The sequence below is a fragment of the Brienomyrus brachyistius genome, chromosome 12 (genome assembly GCF_023856365.1).
Source record: "Brienomyrus brachyistius isolate T26 chromosome 12, BBRACH_0.4, whole genome shotgun sequence".
In the NCBI taxonomy this organism is placed as follows: Eukaryota; Metazoa; Chordata; class Actinopteri; order Osteoglossiformes; family Mormyridae; genus Brienomyrus; species Brienomyrus brachyistius.
In genome coordinates, this window is record NC_064544.1 from 19840069 (window position 1) to 19856870 (window position 16802).

A 16802-nucleotide genomic window follows, 5' to 3' on the forward strand; every position below is an offset into this window, starting at 1 on the left:
GCATTCAGAGCACAAGGACAAAACATATACGTGAGGAAGACTGTCGGTCTGTATCTGACAAACTTATTTTATCTTTTGGATCAGTTACATTTTTAGTGAAAGTTATGTTTAGTTGTGAAGCTGTACTATAAATAGTGAGTCTTAGTTTAAATGATGAGATCTTCATCATGAGATCTGCACTATCAGACTGAGCACAGGTGCTCCTCAGGGCTGCGTTCTCAGTCCACTTCTTTTCACACTCCTGACCCATGACTGCACCGCCCTGCACAGCTCAAACCACATCATCAAATTCGCAGACGACACAACGGTGGTGGGGCTCATCAGCAACAACGATGAGTTGGCGTACAGAGACGAGGTTCAGCAGCTGTCCACGTGGTGCAGTGAGAACAACCTGTCGCTGAATGTGGACAAAATCAAGGAAATGGTTGTCGACTTCAGGAGAACTCGCCCCAGCCACACACCACTCAGCATCCACGGTTCCACGGTTGAGATGGTAAAAAACACCAAGTTCCTGGGAGTTCACATCTCAGACGACCTCACCTGGACCACCAACACCACCTCCATCACCAAAAAGGCCCAGCAACGTCTCCACTTCCTGAGACGGCTTAAGCGAGCCAACCTCCCACCCTCACCGTGTTCTACAGGGGCACCATAGAGAGCATCCTGACCAGCTGCATCTCCGTCTGGTTTGGAAACAGCAGGGTTTCCGATAACCGACGGCTTCAAAGGATCGTCAAAGCAGCTGGGAACATCATCGGTGCGTCTCTCCCATCGCTGCAAGACATCTTCAACAAGCGCTGCATCAGGAGAGCCTCCTGCATCGTGCTTGACTCCTCTCATCCTTTACACGGACTCTTCACACTCCTCCCATCTGGCAGACGCTATCGCAGCATCAGGACTTGATCTTCCAGGCTGCGGGATATCTTTTTCCCACAAGCCATCAGTCTCCTGAACACACTTACCCCCCACACACACCCGGACTGCTAACAAGTTGACTCCTGCACATCTGTACTTTACACACAAACTCTGCTACAAGCATTTTTGCACTTCTGCCACTTATTTGCACATTTTCCACATATAACTATTGTAACCTCCTCTATCTCCAAGTATAGTACATTTTTTTGTATACCTTATATTTATTGCACTGAAAAAAACTGGAGCCACGTCATCTCGTCTCTCTATGTACCTGTACAGTATATAGCAGAGATGACAATAAAGTTTACTTTGACGTTGAAGTTTACTTTGACTTCACTTCAAAATCTTTCTTATTCGCCTCCTTTCATGATATGACTATTGCATGTTTACCCATTGTGATGTCACAATATATATCACATCCCATCCATCCATCCATCCATCCATTTACCAAACTGCTTATCCTACTGGGTCGCGGGGGGTCCGGAGCCTATCCCGGAAGCAATGGGCACGAGGCAGGAAACAACTCTGGATGGGGGGGCCAGCCCATCGCAGGGCACACTCACACACCAGTCACTCTCACATGCACGCCTACGGGCAATTTAGCAAGTCCAATTAGCCTCAGCATGTCTTTGGACTGTGGGGGGAAATCGGAGTACCTGGAGGAAACCCCACGATGACATGGGGAGAACATGCAAACTCCACACACATGTGACACAGGCGGAGACTCGAACCCGGGTCCCAGAGGTGTGAGGCAACAGTGCTAACCACTGCACCACCATGTCGCCCCCATCACATCCCCCCCCAAAAAAATATTCCACATTTGATCACCCCCCAGTTTATAACTGAACCCGTTTTCTGGATTACTTCCCCAAAAATTAATTGGAATTTACCATCCATTCTCAATTCAATTCCTAACTGCTCCCAACTCTAGATTAGAGTCCACAGATTGACCTGGTCCTTTAAAGTCTTTGAGGACAGTGTTTAAAAGACTGACTGGTACCTAATTAAGCTGAAATGTCACCACTGTCCTGACCCTGTTCATGGCTTTTAGTGTCTCCCCTTGGTTTTATCCAACCAGCCTGTCTGCAGCCACATCTGTTACCAATCCTGAGCCTATACTTGTATCCCAGGGCTCCTGCCTCTGGGCATAAGGCCGGGGTACACCCTGGGCAGAGTGCCAGATTCCCACAGGACAAATTCCCACACACACACACACACATACACACACAATCATTCTCTATTGGAACTTAAGAGACAGCAATTAGCCTGACTGTGTTTCTTTGGACTGATTAAGCTGGTTATCCTGTGATTCTCGTTTGGTGAGTTTTGTTTTTTGTCTGGTTCCTCATTGCCGGCTGATTTTTGTATCATACTCTCCTCCTGTATTCCCAGCACACACTGCTTTGTATTGATTATTACTGTTGTATGGTGTTATTGTTGTTGTTGTCCTGATTTGTATTAAATTCACTGTCTTGATCCTGTTCTTGGCTTTTAGTGTCTCCCCTTGGTTTTATCCAACCAGCCTGTCTGCAGCCACACCTGTCTCTCACTGGGCATAAGGCTGGGGTACACCCTGGGCAGGATGCCAGTTTCCTGCAGGTTAAATTCACAGAAATGCACACACATAATCATACTCTATAGGCAATTTAGAGACACCAATTAAGTTGACTGTGTGTCATTGGACTGGTTGAGCTGGTTATCCTGTGATTCTCATTGGGTAATTTTTGATTATGGCTACACAAGGCAAAGTCAGGTTACTTTCAGTTACTTTACTGGTATCAGTGTCAAGTTTTGTTTTTCTTTCACTGAAGAAAAATGCACCCAGAGCTGATGTCCAATCCCTGTTGTCACTGTGAGAGAGTTTAGGTACTTTATCTTTCACAGTGTGGTAATTACAGAAAGAGGTAGTGTAGCTTAATCAGAAACATGTCAGAATGAACATGCAGGAGCTGAAGACTGTGAGCAGTGAGCATTTATACAGAATGTTGGTAATTACATTATACATTTCAACACTGTAAACAACACTGCAAAGTATGCCAGATAATCATCATTTTATATGCAAATATTTACACAGGGAGTATATTCCGAAATGTTGTCCTGAAACCAGTTTGCTTGTGATTAACTTTCCAAGTAATACATTCTTTCGCTAAGCAGTGTCTCTTCAATTGAAGTAAACAGGCCTTTATATTAACAGATATTCTGAGGCAGATATGAAATGGTGACAAAATTCCATGTAAGAACAACATAATATACAGAGTTCAGTTCAGAAGAAACAGGATAATCTGAAGAACCCCATGATGCTCTTCCCAGGTGACTTTATGCTGGTTTCAAGTAGAGTTACTGGTCCTTCCCAGTATGTGTCTGCAAACCAGCTGTACAAGCAATTTTTCATCTGCTACTCAGTAAATTCAGTGTCCTTCTTAAACGTAGCCTGGCAATGGTTAAATTACAATGTAGCTGTAATAAATAAAAAATATCGTATAATTAAACGTGTATTCCATGTAACCATTACATTTCCTGCCAACACTGCCCTCTAGTGTTTATCACATGATCTGCGCTTCATTTGGTTTATTAGGATCAGTGGGTGATGACGCCTCCATTTCCTGTTTGTCATTTTATCTCTGCATAAAGTGTCACTATTAGCTGAGACATTTCATATAAACAGGTTTTATCAATCAAGTAATGCAGGAAGCTACATCCACAATGCAGGGAGTAACCAGGACATGGACCAACCCACTGCAGGACAGACATACCATTCACACTCACGGGCTCTATTAAATACTTGACATAGTGACCAAGAAGAGTTTAACTTTCAGGTCACATGACTATTTTTAATCTGACAGAACATGAAACAACCAGCCATCAGTCTACAACCAAACATATAAGCAGTGATCAAACACTTAAACTTTTCAAATAAGATTAAAAAGAAGTTATTAAATATATTTACTAAAAATATCACAAAATTTGATGTGCAATATTCTCAGATGTGCAATATTCTTAGATGTGTAAAACAAAATCTGTGTTTTACTGCATTGCTTTTATTTTTTTCATCAGTATCTTTACAGTGTTTTACAGCATGCACCTTAACAAAAGGTACTTCACTGCACTTTACATGTTTCACTCCTACCTATTTTTGCACCTCATGATGTTTGTTAAAGTGGGCATTTTACTTTTTCCTACAATGTCTTCTTAGGACTCATCCTGTGCCATATTACCTTCCCAGGCTTTTACTTATCCTTCTTTCTGTAGTTCACAAAGATTTATAGAAGTAACAGATGTAGTAACAAATACAGTAATTGCTTGAAATAAATCATCTATCACAATTCATTAACAGTCTAAGTCGTTACGTCTGTAATCATTTGAGCCCCGGCTTCAGCAGAACAGTCAGGGGTCTGTGTTTGCCTGAGCAAGGGCCTGAACCCCCAGCTGCAGGGGTGCTGTGTGTTGGCTGACTCTGCACTGTGACCTCGCCCCCCCCCCCCACCCCAAAACAAAAGCTTTTAAGAGCAACACAAGGTAGGTGAAGAGAAGAAATCCAATATACTTGTGCAAATGACAAATATTGGGTTTATATTTAATTATGGGCAATGATTCACCAAACATGGATGTATTTGGACTGTGGAGAGAAATTGGAGTAAGTGGGAGAGCAGGGAACCGACTTATGTCTGCTTTTATATCTACTGTAGTTGATCCATCTATTATGAACACATGAAGTGTTAAATTGGCAGGGAATAAATAATCTTTTCCCTTTGGGGTTCATCTGTACTCATTTAATGTGGTTATTATTGTTAATTAACCATTTGCTGCAGGCTCAGTGTTATGTGGGGGGTGGGCTGGTGCAGGGGTAGCACTGGTCCCTCACTCCCGGAACCAGGCTTCGAGTCTCTGCATTGGCCCCCTGTGTGTGCAGTTTGCTGTTCTCCCCGTGTCAGTGTGGGGTTTCCTCTGGTCACTCCACACAGTCCAAAACATGCTGAGGACCCTCCCACAACCCTGAAAAGGACCAGGAGTTACAGAAGATGGGGGGGGGGGGGTGGTCATTATTATGTTAATAATGTGATCTGCTACTGTACTAATTACTGTATTTATTAATTATTATTAATCTATAAATAGATCTTTGTGAACTACTGAAAGGACAAATAATGAACAACAAAAAGTGAAATATTGATCTCACGTTTGTTCATCGTTAATGAATCATGACGGATCAATTATTTCAAGCAGGTATGATATTTGTTACTACATGTGTTAATTTTGTAAACTTTTGTGAACAACTGAAGGAACACAACGAATAACACAAAAAGTGAAATATTGATATGAATAATGATGCTTGTTCATTATTAATGAAAAACATCTTTTATCTCAAGTAGGTACTATATTTGTTCATGATTTGTACTTGAGTACTAATTACTAAGAACAGTATTGTGAAGTGTTACCCATAAAAACAAAATGACAACAACATCATGTATTGTGGTACCCAAAATCTCATATCACTGAAATTTATTGAATATATTTTTGGATCATTTTGAAAGTTTGGTTAGCTATTTTGCATGACATATATATACACCATCATCCATAACATTAAAACCACTGACAGGTAAGTGAATAACATTGATCTCATGGGGAGCAAAAGCTAGCAGATCCAGTCCCACAGGAGAGCTACTGTAGTACAAATTGTTGGAAAAGTCACTGCTGGCTGTGATATAAGGGTGTCAGGACACACAGTGCATTGCAGCTTGTTGTGTTTGTGGCTCCGTAGCTGCAGACCGGTCAGAGTGTCCATTCTGACCCTTATTCCACCACTGAAAGGGCGTATGACAGACACGTGAGCATCAGAACTGCACCTTGTAGCCATGGAAGAAGGTGGCCTGGTCTGATGAGGTACATTTCCTGTTACATCATGTGGACGGCTATGTGCGTGAGTGTCACTTACCTGGGGGAGGGCTGGCATGAGGGTGCAGTTTGGGGAGAAGACAAGCAGGCGGAGGCTGTGTGATTCTCGGGACAATGTTCTGCTGGGAGACTTTGGGTTCTGGCATTCATGTGGATCAGTGTTTGTTTTGATTTAGTTTTAGTTTTTTGACAAAAAATGCAATTTAATTTTAGTCGTCTTTTAGTCGTCTATTTTTTTATTTAGTATTGTTCTCGTTTTAGTCAAAGAAAATTTGTACTTCGCCTGCCTGCTCCTCCTTGCCCTGACCCTTTGTAGTTAGTCTTTGTTTTTCCTTATTTGCCTTTTGACCCCTTATGGTCCATTTTGTAGCGTCTTCAGTTTTTCTTGATAAACCCCGTTTTAAGCTATTTTATGCAGATACGCCTACATCCGCTGTCTAATGTTGATCATTTAATAGTGTAAAAGCCTTCTGTTGTCTTTCAGGTGAGTAGGGAGATCAAAGTGAAATGAAAATATTTTATCCCCTTGGGGCATTCCATAGATGCCAAAGTGTATTCCTGTGCACTTGCGAGATTTCCTTTCTCGTGAGATGCAGGTCCCTCTAGTGAATGATAAGTAAAGCCCATTTGTAACTTCTCCCCAAATCTGTCTATACGATTCTTTATTTCATCCAAGTGCCAATTCTCTGTTACAACAGTTTAATTTCAGATTCAAACTGAAACTGACTTTTTGAAAGATTGTTTATGTTTCCATATATAAGTCCCTGCCAACCTAATCATTATATAAGTAATACCCTTTATGTGCCATTTTTAACCCTGCATGATTAACTGAGAATGTCATGTTTAGGAAAAATATAATCAATTAATTATTAATATTTATGTATAATTAATATGTGCAGTGACTAGGGGAGACTCTTACTGATTTATCCTCACATCCCAGCCATTGTAATCCTAATTTCCAGCATTTCGATTCTACCTGATTGGAATTCAGCAACTTCAAATTATTATTCCTTTTTTCCTGATCAGTTAATAGCAGCCATACAAGACAAAAGGATGTTACTATAAATCAAAGTAAAAGAATGAAGTTGTTTCCAATAGCATCTTTATTTAGAAAAACATAACAAGAGCACATTTTACAGGCTAAACTCTGGATTTACATTTTACAATTAAAGCAGCTCATTTAACACAGCTTAACATTCAGGATTTTACTGTGCAAAGAAAGGCAAGATAAATTATGAAATCATCTAACAAAACATGATACAAAAACAACAAAGTTGAAAACTCTATGAATGTCATTACTATATTACTATGACTAGTAAGCATAGCTGTATGTGTCAAATCACATACTTCTTATACTTTTATAAGTGCATAAGTGCATTCACATCCACACTCAATGATTATAAGTACTGAACTACAGAATTTGACACTCAAGGCAGAATATGCTGAGGAAAAGTAAGGAAAGACCAGGGAGGATGGGCTGTGAATGGGCTCAAATGTACAAAAAATAGAAATAGTGATACATTAAGTTAAGTACTTAATGAGTGTATGAATAGTCATTAAAAATGCAAAAGAATCTATGCCTATATAAAAATGTATAGCAGCTTAACAAGATGACCCAACCCACTCGAATTCATCGTCCAATCAGAATGTTTCACTGTAGACATCGTCTACATCGTCATGAAATGAACTGCGACTGATCACCCATAATCTGGTGACTGATAACACAGATAACTTGGTGATCCAACAGGATCTGTCAGACTTGAGTCCGTAGGCAAAACATATCAAATTAAACTCCATAGATCCTTCAGCCTTCTGTGTTCTTCTCCCCCAGTAATACCTCCTCTGGGTTTGGTTCATTGTGATCAGCAGGTGATGATGCCTCCATCTCCTGATTCTCATCTGATCCCTGCAAAAGTGTGTCAGGTGATACATTTTATGTTGTATTTTTGTCAAACCAACAATGTAGTCACCATGTAATATAGAAGCTTTAAAACAACGGAACCAACTATTTCAAAAACAGTTAACATCCCACAGCACATGGAAACTTATATTTAATAAAAACAGACAAAGTACAAAGACGTTACACAGAGCGCAAACAGTAAACAAATAAGTAAAAATAACATAATTTAGCAGGACTGAAAGAAGGTGAGAGCTCCCCTAGTGGCTATGGGAGGGCATTTCCATAGAGCAGATATTGTGTGTGGCTGCCTCATTGCTTTTAGATCACAAGTTGGGACAGAAGAACAAATCAAATAAGTTTGCTCATTTAATATTTAAATGTTTTATTTAGCTTGATTTTTGGAAGCCCATATTTAGAAACCCACCGCAACTGAAAATGGAATGCCACAGATATTACAGATCCTGCAGAGGGCGCTGTTCCCTGCACTCTCATATCACAATAACCATACTGCTGCAGTATCAAATATTTGGCTGGGGACTTACGCTGTTGCTCCTTTTATCATTCATGTTGTTTATCATGATTAAAAATGGAGAGTCAGACAGTCGTCCTGTGTGCAGGTCTCCCAGTGAGAGATGATCTGGCAGGAATAAGCGCAGAGATCCTCTGCAGGGGGACAAAGAGGGCTTCAAACCGTTAGATGACAGAAACACGCCTGGCACTGGAGTGAAGGCGAGTGTGAAAGCCAAAGGTAAATGAATCCTCCCCCAACCTGAATCCATCCAGAAGAGTGGAAACAGAAGTGTGGTCCTGCACTCACCCTGGCATGTCATGCCAGCCTGGCAGTGGGCCATGTGCTTCAGTAACTGCCTCATTCTGCAGCACATGAACCTGGAGCATAACCACTCCTCCCCGTTGGCCTGTTCACGCTGCTGGCACTCCCGGGCATGGAGCAGAAGCAACAGAAACACCTGGATCAGCTCAAGTGTTCCCGAGTCAGCCTAGGGGACAAAGGTGGGGGCCACAACGACAATCTCATCAGTGGGGGTCACTGTGTTCTTTTCAGTCACCACAACAGCATTCATGCCGTCAATGTCATGCATTTTGGTCCTGGGCTTGCAAACCTCTGTGTGAAATGAAATGACCCTTTATTTGCCATTTGTACAAGTTAAGAGTAAAGGTACATTGGGATGCCTCTCTCTGCCTACACCATCCTGCTCTCCATGAAACACACAGACATATATGTAGGTGACAGTAACCTTGGGGGTCATAGTGCAGGGTCAGCCAGCATGCTGCACCCCAGGAGCTGGGGGTTAAGGGCCTTGCTCAGGGGCCCACAGACATGTGAATATCCTGCGGAGGCCAGAGAGTAAACTGGCTACCTTCCAATCACAGACCCAGAGGCTCAGCCCACTGAGCCACTCGCCGCCCCCTGTGTTCATTCATCACAATCAGAGCGGTTTCTGTGCGGCTGGAAAAGCTCGATATCTGAAGCGCCACTCAAAGCCCTTTCCCTCGAGTCCCCATCTGAACGTGGTCTGGGGTCCCTGCTAGATTGGGGGGGGGGGGCAGCTCTCACCAGGTTTGCCGCCTTGGGGGCACCCAGGAGGTCAGCTGGGGGGGGGCAGTCTGTTAGGGAGGGGGACTTGGTCTGGAGCTGGGTGCCAACCCCTCCCACACCAGTGACCCCTGTACCCCCAGCTGCTGTCCTGTGCCGTGTCCTGTGCGGCCAGAAGGGGGCACTAATACCTCTGAGGCCCATCTGATCGGGTGGCAATGTCTTTGTTTAGGGAGACACCAAGACACTTTCCAGTGTAATAAAAACTGTAAAAGGAAAAACCTGACAATCTGCCCAGCTGGCAGCAACTGTGGGGCTGATTTGAGGGGACACCACAGGCTGCAAATAAACCTACAGATGAGGGTGTGAAGGCAGGTCCAAGGCAGGACGCACTGGCTGGCATCAGAAGCGAAGGCGACGTGAGCTCATATGCACACAGTCAGCAGGAATCGTCCAGATATAACAAACCACAACAGTCAGGGTAGCAGTAATCTCTGCAAAATGGATGTGTAAGATGCCACAGTGACATACAAGGGGGGTTATAAAAACTTGGGGCCCCCTATGGATTCCCCACCTTAGAAACTGCCAAGTGTGTGTGTGTGTGTGGGGGGGGTGTTCTCCACGGTAAAATTTACAGAGTGGATATATAATGTTTCCTGAGCATATACATTATAATTTTACAGATTCTGGGCCCCCTATAAAGTGCTGGGCCCCCTGAATCTGCCAGGCTATTCCTGCCCATCTGACACCCCTGACAGACAATCGAAGGACAATAATGAAAAGAAAAAACAGTTTAACCCTAACCCAGCCTACGCTTCTGTCCACTGGTGGATTTAGGTATGGGCAGCATTGCTGTGTCCACACAAAAAAAAACAACTAAAAATACTGGAATGGTGACATTCGTATGAGCAGTTTTCTATCACTCATTTGCACCGGACCTCACCAATGATATCATGTCTCTGTGTGGTCAAATAACCTTGTGGGACTGGGCGATATGGGGGGGGGGGGGCTGACCTCAGGGCGCCCCACTAGAATCCCACAATAGGAGGAGCAGGGAAATCCATCAAATAGCACCTCTTACCCTGTAGAGGGCGCTGTCCTATGCGATCTCACACTACAATAACCATACTGCCACAGTAACGAACACTTGGTATGTTTTATCCTTTGGTAAATGATTATAAATATAAACCTTAGATTTAGGTGAGCAAACGTATCAAACAAGTATCAAATTATCACTGATAGGAGGTCAGCCTGGGCTCCAGCTGACCACAGGGATGAGTGATGGGGGCTGTGGAGGGGAGGACTTACATTGATGTTCATGTTCTCAGGTGGCATGCAGATGGGACAGTCACCCTGCATGCAGTTCTCCCAGTGTGAGATGATCTGGTAGGAGGAAGCGCAGTGCTTCACTGCAGGGGAACAAAAAGGGGTTCAAACTGTTAGATGACAGAAACAGACCTGGCACTGGATCCTCCATCAACCTGAATCCACCCAGAATAGTGTAACAGAAGTGTGGTCCTGCACTCACCCTGGCAGGATGTACCGGCCTGGCAGCTGTCCATGTGCTTGAGGACCCTCCTCATGGTGCGGCACTGGGTCCTGGAGCACGACCACGATTCCCTGTTGGTCTGCTTGCGTTGCCGGCACATGCGGGCATGCAGCAGGAGCAACAGCTGCTCCCGGATCAGCTTGCATTTCCCCGGGTCGGCCAGGGGGCCCGGAATGGTGGCTGTGGGAACCTGTGGCTGGAGCTGGAGCCATGGCAAAATGGGGGGGGGGGAATAATGATCTCATCAGGAAAACTCTGTGTGAAATGAAATGATCCTTTATTTACCATTTGCAGAAGTATCAGTACAGGTACATTAAAGGGCTTCTCTTTGCGACCCCATCTTGCTCTCCATGAGACACAGACACATATGCAGGTGTTGACAGAACATATCTAAGGGGCCCTATAAAGTACTGGGCCCCCTGAATCTGCCAGGGTATCCATGCCCCTACTGTGGCCCCTGTAAAGTGCTGGGCCCCCTGAATCTGCCAGGGTATCCATGCCCCCACTGTGGCCCCTGTAAAGTACTGGGCCCCCTGAATCTGCCAGGGTATCCATGCCCCTACTGTGGCCCCTGTAAAGTGCTGGGCCCCCTGAATCTGCCAGGGTATCCATGCCCCCACTGTGGCCCCTGTAAAGTGCTGGGCCCCCTGAATCTGCCAGGATATCCATGCCCCTACTGTGGCCCCTGTAAAGTACTGGGCCCCCTGAATCTGCCAGGATATCCATGCCCCTACTGTGGCCCCTGTAAAGTACTGGGCCCCCTGAATCTTCCAGGGTATCCATGCCCCTACTGTGGCCCCTGTAAAATGCTGGGCCCCCTGACTCTGCCAGGGTATCCATGCCCCTACTGTGGCCCCTGTAAAGTACTGGGCCCCCTGAATCTGCCAGGGTATCCATGCCCCCACTGTGGCCCCTGAGAGACAGTGGAGGAATCTTTTAAGAAATAAGAAAAGAAAAGAAAAAACATTTATATCACATAAAATATGAACTGAATGTCAGTGTATCGCCATAAAGACCATTTTTACATGACGTCAAAGAAGCGTAGCTGTTCAAAAAACTGTCTGACTGTGCAAAACAGCCCTACGCTGAGAAAAGGAGCTTCAGTGAAGAAAAACATTTCCTGTCTCACTAAGCTCATGGACGTCAGTGTCTCATCACCTTCTATTGATTGGATAGTTACGGAATAACGTGTTTTACCCCCCCCCCCCCCCCAGTCTTTCCAATTATACAGGCTCTTGCACATTCTCAACACAAAGATGAGTGACGCACGCTTCACCATTCAGAGCATGAATCCACCCGTCAGGCAGAGATGGAAACTCCAGCAGGCGACTCCTAAAGCTGCACTCAAGTTAACATAAACAGACTTACAGTTTGACTCAGAAATTGTTCTTAACTAACTTCCGACTTAACTGAACCTCCTGGATAGAGACTCTTGAACATTAAAAATCTTCCATAATTTAATTAGGAGCTGAACATTTCTGCAGGAGCAAAGCCTTTTTTCCAACAAAAAAAAAACAACAACAAACAAATCAGACAAGAGAAATTCACTTCATCACCAATGTAATTAGTTTATGGAGGAGGAATTGGTATCTTTTACATGAGAGAGTCAGGAGGTAAAAATACTTTCATGTTGTCATCCACAGAATGCAGTTGCCGATCACCCTGCTCCCTGTCAATCACCTCCACACCTCCTCATACAGCGCATTGTAACTACACTACAACAACAACTACCCTTCCTGTACTCTTTCTTGGTTGACCTAATGCTCTGGGAAAGTCAGTGCTGCCAGTTATTGGAAACACCTAGTCAACATCCTTGCACATGTGCAATCGACATGCACCAACACATGGCTTCCACCAGACATAAAAATTTGGGTTCTACACACACACACACACACACACACACACACACACACACACACACACACACACACACACACACACTATCCAGCGCAAACCCCTGATTATGAAATCTACATCACTCACTGGACCATGGACCGAAAGTGAACGTGGAAAAAGTGATGTATGAATCGGCCTTAAGACTGCTCTTGGCCTGCTGCTGTGCTCTTATCCTCACTGAGATGTGGCTGTACAGGGGCATCGCCAACTCCGCGATCCAGCAGGAGGGGCTAACCACCTTCCGCGGCAACACAAACGTCTCTCTGTCAGGAAAGAGGCATAGCTGCGTGTTTGCATCAACAACAACTGGTGTATGAAGGTGACGATCATCTCTGTCTGCTGCTCGGCACTCGTGGAGGTTTTGGCAGCCAGATGCAGACCTTTCTACATCCCCACGGAGTTCAAAACAGTCCTCATTGCGGTTTACATCCCACCAGAGCTAGTGCTAATGGTGATGCTGGTAGAGCCCTGTGTGAACTGCATTGGATTATCAGCGAGCTTCAGACTCTCGGCAACGGATTCCTCATTGTCGCTTCGGCCTTCAGTAATGCATCATTAAAGTTAGTTTTATTGAAAGAAATCATGTTAAACAATATATATACAAACAACCATCGTGCACATTCAAGGCCACACCCCTCCCCCAGCTCAGACACTCAGACCACATCTCTATCCTCCTGACTCCAGTCTACAGACCCATGCAGATCCTCATCTGACCAGCCCTGCAGAAGGAGAGAGCCTGGCCTCGGGGTGCTGTAACTGCACAACATTACTGCTTTGACCACACAGATTGGCACATCAAGGTAGCTGGCATCTATGGTAGATCAGTAGACCTGTAGGATTACACGGCCTCAGTGACTGGCTACATCAGCAAATGAACTGAGGATGTTACTGTGTGGGGCGGCATGGTGGTGCAGTAGTTAGCACTGTTGCCTCACACCTCTGGGACCCGGGTTCAAGTCTCCGCCTGCTAGGTCACATGTGTGTGGAGTTTGCATGTTCTCCCCATGTCGTCGTGGGGTTTCCTCCGGGTACTCCGGTTTCCCCCCACAACTGGACTTGCTAAATTGCCTGTAGGTGTGCATGGTGTGTGATTGTGCCCAGTGATGGGCTGGCCCCCCATCCCGGGCTGTTCCCTGCCTTGTGCCTGTTGCTTCCGGGATAGGCTCCGGACCCCCCGCAACCCAGTACGATAAGCGGTTTGGAAAAAGGATGGATGGATGAATGGAGACAGTCAGAGGCCCAACTGTCCCTGGCAATTAAGGAGGCAAAGTGCCTGATGCAGGGGAAAATAAACAACAACAGGACACATGGCACATGTGGCAGGGAATTCAATACATCACTGACTACAAGCAACACCTCAGACCCACAGCAGTGAGGCCTCCCTGCCAGATGTGCTGATGACTTCTATGCACAAGATGAGGCACAGAACAGGGAACCCATAAGGAAGACCCCCCCCCCCCCCTCTGAATGACCAGGTATTTCGCCTATTCATTGCTGATGTCGGTTAACTCTATGCAGAGTCAACCCATGGAAGGCAGCAGGACCTGACAACATCCCTGGCTGGGTGCTCAGAGACTATGCTGACCGATTGGCAGACGTCCCCACAGACATCTTCAATGTATCCCTGAGCACAGCAGTGGTACCTCCATGCCTCAAAACAACAAGGATCATCCCAGTGCCCAAGAAGCCGACCATGTCCTGTCTCAATGATCACTGGCCTGTATCACTCACACCCATCATCATGAAGAGCTTCTAGAGGCTGGTATTGAGGCACATGAAGCCACAACTCCCACACTGACTAGACCCCCTACTTATCACCCAATCTGGACTAGATGTGATGCCATCTTCACTGCCCTCCCCCTCACCTGGACAAAAAGGACAGCTATGTCAGAATGCTGTTCATTAGCTTCATTCAGCATTCAACACAATCATCCCGCAGAGGCTGGTAGGGAAGCTGAACCTGCTGGGCATGAACACACCCCCCCTGTCTGACAGACCTCAGTGTGTCTCCATAGGAAACAGCACCTCCAGGGCCCTCCGACTGAGCACAGGTGCCCCCAGGGCTGTGAGCTCAGCCCACCGCTGTTTACTCTGCTCCCCACCCATCATCTATACAGGAAACATGTGATCCGCCATGCAAACAGCACTGAGGCAGACCCCTCCCACCCATCCCACAGACTGTTCATCCAATGCCACCTGGCAGAAGGTTCCGGAGCATCCGATCCATCACTGCTAGACACTGAAACAGCTTCTTCTCCCAGGAAGTCAGGCTTCTCACTACCCTGCTGTACTGACAGCCTCCATACTTACACGGAAGGAGGAAGAGCACAAGGACCACAGATCTGCTACAGACACAATTATGTATAATAATCTGAGGTAAGATGGTCAGGAGAAACAGGCCCCAGGGCACCAATCGGGGGGACAGATGCATCTTAGGCACCTACCAGTCGCAGCTCAGTATCTTGGAGTCTTTCAACCAAACCCAGCTGTCTTTTTAGTCTAAGAAAAAACATACAGTTCTTACAACAGTGTACAGAGGTCTGAATATCACATTTTAAGTAAAATGATCCTATTTTTATGTGATTCTTACTGATGCCCAGCAACAGAAAAGTAACAGAATTAACTAAGGACAGGATAGGGCTGTCGCAATATCAGATTTTCACTACATGATTATCGTAGGTAAAAGAATTCATGATGACAATATTGTTATGGTATATATAGAAAATTGTCATTAATTATAATAATGCTACCAGTCAAATTAAATGTGTTTATCTTGTGTTTTGTCTTTTTTGGCCAAATATGAGTGTAGTGAAATGGAGAGTCTGTAACCAAAACTGTATAAAAACAAAGGAAAAGAGCAACTAAACTACATAGAGAGTGAAAAGACAATCAGGGCTAAAGCTGCCTTTTGCACTTCCGGCTGATCAGCATTTCCTGCAGGCTGGGCTGTCTAACATACCATCTTTTTTTATGAAATCCTGTAGTGACTCCATTAATATAATGACATCTGGTTCATTTTACAGACTGTGTGTAATTGAGCTTCACCAGATATTCAGCCAGATATTCCAATGTTGTTTTTTTCTGTTCTCTGTCTGTCTAATAAAAGTTCTGTGTAGCACTTTTCCCTCAGTGTGTGTCTATGGGTCTCGTTAGGTTCCCCAGTCAAGGTGGGGTGACCATATGTATCCCTGACAACTGCCACTATTATGCTGCAGCAAAGTCTGATGCCAACAGGACAAACAACTAGAGGAATGTATGTTATTTATTTTTTCCAATTAAATTTCCAGATCACAGTGATTTAGAGTGATATAAATATGGCTGCAAAAAACACAAAAACTTCAAATTTCAGGTCAGAGTGAACCAAAGCTATAAGTGCATCAAAATACCATGATGCCAGCTTACAGCAATTTAGAATATAAAGTAATATTTAACAAATTGGATATTTAGGTAACTGTGCTGATCCAAACTGGAAATTGACAACTAGAGTGAAGATATCGATATTTCACTTTTAAAATATCACAGTTATTGTCAATATATTGTGACACCCCTCATTCCCATACAGTTGAATACTTACTGTAACACATGGTGACACTCATTTGTAATATATTTGCATGGTGACTCAGTGGGTAACACTGGCACCTCACACCCCCCGGCTTGGGCTCTGTGTAGTTTACATGGTGACTCAGTGGGTAACACTGGCACCTCACACCTCCCGGCTTGGGCTCTGTGTAGTTTACATGGTGACTCAGTAGGTAACACTGGCACCTCACACCCCCCGGCTTGGGCTCTGTGTAGTTTACATGGTGACTCAGTGGGTAACACTGGCACCTCACACCCCCCGACTTGGGCTCTGTGTAGTTTACATGGTGACTCAGTGGGTAACACTGGCACCTCACACCTCCCGACTTGGGCTCTGTGTAGTTTACATTCTCTCTCCATGTTTTCCCAGATACTCCAATTTCCTCCCAGTCCCAAAACATGAGCATACACCAAAAAGATAAATATCCCATCATATGTGAATGTGTTTTGCTCTGTGATGGACTGGCATCCTGCCCAGGGTGTCCCCTACCTTGTGCTTCCTGTGACAGGTGCCAGGT

The 16802-nt window shown here is 44.9% G+C and overlaps 1 protein-coding gene across 4 annotated transcripts in view; it reads right to left on the reverse strand.

Moving 5' to 3' along the window:
* The window catches only part of LOC125704980 (zinc finger MYM-type protein 1-like), a 161346-nt gene that overhangs the window by 60154 nt on the left and 84390 nt on the right, over positions 1 to 16802 (reverse strand). For 3 of the 4 annotated variants that reach the window (XM_048971219.1, XM_048971218.1, XM_048971221.1), the window contains 6 exons: positions 15150 to 15204; positions 10789 to 11011; positions 10569 to 10669; positions 8523 to 8703; positions 8248 to 8368; positions 6891 to 7711 (listed from right to left, as the gene is read on the reverse strand). In XM_048971219.1, the coding sequence (XP_048827176.1) occupies positions 8286 to 8368; positions 8523 to 8703; positions 10569 to 10669; positions 10789 to 11011; positions 15150 to 15204 (643 nt within the window). In that variant the 3' untranslated portion in view covers positions 6891 to 7711; positions 8248 to 8285. Of the gene's footprint in view, positions 1 to 6890; positions 7712 to 8247; positions 8369 to 8522; positions 8704 to 10568; positions 10670 to 10788; positions 11012 to 15149; positions 15205 to 16802 lie in introns of those variants that run through there. The other variant, XR_007381311.1, reaches the window with a different exon arrangement.